The sequence below is a fragment of the Bison bison genome, unplaced genomic scaffold (genome assembly GCF_000754665.1).
Source record: "Bison bison bison isolate TAMUID 2011002044 unplaced genomic scaffold, Bison_UMD1.0 scf7180017864516, whole genome shotgun sequence".
Taxonomy (NCBI): domain Eukaryota; kingdom Metazoa; phylum Chordata; class Mammalia; order Artiodactyla; family Bovidae; genus Bison; species Bison bison.
The window spans coordinates 5,614,592-5,616,187 of NW_011495069.1; the positions used below are offsets into that span (position 1 = coordinate 5,614,592).

At 46.1% G+C, this 1,596-nt stretch overlaps 1 protein-coding gene across 1 annotated transcript in view; it reads right to left on the bottom strand.

The window, feature by feature from the left end:
* Positions 1 to 210: 210 nt before the first annotated feature.
* LACTBL1 (lactamase, beta-like 1) overlaps positions 211 to 1,596 on the bottom strand; it is a 15,703-nt gene continuing 14,317 nt past the window's right edge. The window contains exon 7 of the mRNA XM_010830241.1: positions 211 to 1,589. Coding sequence (XP_010828543.1) covers positions 1,347 to 1,589 — 243 coding nt within the window. The 3' untranslated portion in view covers positions 211 to 1,346. The remainder of the gene's footprint in view (positions 1,590 to 1,596) is intronic.

The window sequence follows — 1,596 nt, forward strand, 5'->3', positions numbered from 1 at the left end:
TCTTGAGCTGATGGAAAGTCTCTGTATCTTGATGGCATCAATGTCAATACCTTGCATGTGATACTGAACCCTAGTTATGCCAGATGTTTCCATGGGAGAAAACTGGGTGAAGAGTATGCTGATTATTTCTTACAACTGCATGTGACTCTACAATTTTCTCAAAAGTAAATGCTTAATTGTTAAAAGGAAAGGCAAGCCCAGATTCTGTATGCATTCAGATTCATCAGGCATAAAATTTATTAAAATTTTATAACTTCTGCTCTTCAAAAGACATCATTAGGAAAAGGAAAACGCAAGCCAAAGACTGGGAGGAAATCTTTGCAATATTTGTATCTGACAAAGGACTTCTATCCACAACATTTAGAGAACTTTTACAATGTGATAAATACAATGCAATTAAAACTACGGTGAGAGAAGACTTCACAGCTACTACCACTAGCGTGACTAAGACTGAAAAGGCTGACAGTGCTAAGTGGTAGCAAAGATGTGGAGACATCGCCGGTGGGAACATAAAACGGTACCAGTGCTTTATAAAACTGCATGGCAGTCACACCTAGGTATTTACCCAAGAGATACGAAACCATGTATTCACAAAAACAGACTTATACAGTAATGCTGTTTCATAAAGCCCCAGTCTAGAAACAACCCAAATACCCATCGAAAGATGAAAGGATAAACCAATTGTGGCATATCTGTACAACCCAACACCATTCAGCAATGAAAAAAGCAAAATATTGATATACACAAAGACATGAATGAACCTCGAACACATCCTGCTGAGCGAAAGCAGGCAGACACGAAAAGAGTACCCTCTGCGATTCCACTTACACGAAATTCCAGGCTAAAACTAATGTAAAGTGACAGAGTCGATCAGTAGTTGCCCAGGGCTGGGAGCAGGGAAGGAAGCTGGCTGCAAAGCAGCAGGAGGGATGTTTGGGCGAGTGATGAAAATTTTCTATTATCTTGATTGTGGGGAAGGGTATACATATCTGTCAAAATCAAACTGTGCCCTGGTAATGTGTTCATTTCCTTTTACATAAAAGTATAACTCAATAAGGTTGATTTTTAAAAGATACAATGATACTCTGTCTCAGATTCCACACACACACAAAAGTACTCTGTCAACTCGCTATTACAGTTTCTAAATGCTTACCTAACTCTTCCTCTCCCACGGATAACTTAACAGCTGGCGAGCGGCGGTGGTCCACGAACCACAACGTTGAGGGGCACTGCCCTACCCCACGCTGCCAACTCCTCAGGTTCTCCAGCAAACCTTCATGCAGCCTTACTTTGCAAAACTAGGTTGGACAGCTGGGAGGCAACAGCAGGGAAAACGGAGTCCAGGGTCACTGGGTCTTGAACCCCGGCTTGTGCGACAGCCGCAACACCCTGTACGTGTTGAGGCCCGGCACGTCGAAGCCCGGGGACAGCCCGTGGCGGTCCAAGGGGTAGAAGTTGACCAGCTGCCCGTGCTGGGCCTCCAGGGACAGCCAGGAGTCGCCAAGCGGCAGGGCGCACGGGAACTCGCGGGCCACGTGCAGCTGGAAGACGCGGCCGCGCACGTGGCGCAGCGTGAGCGTGCGGAACGCGGCGGGC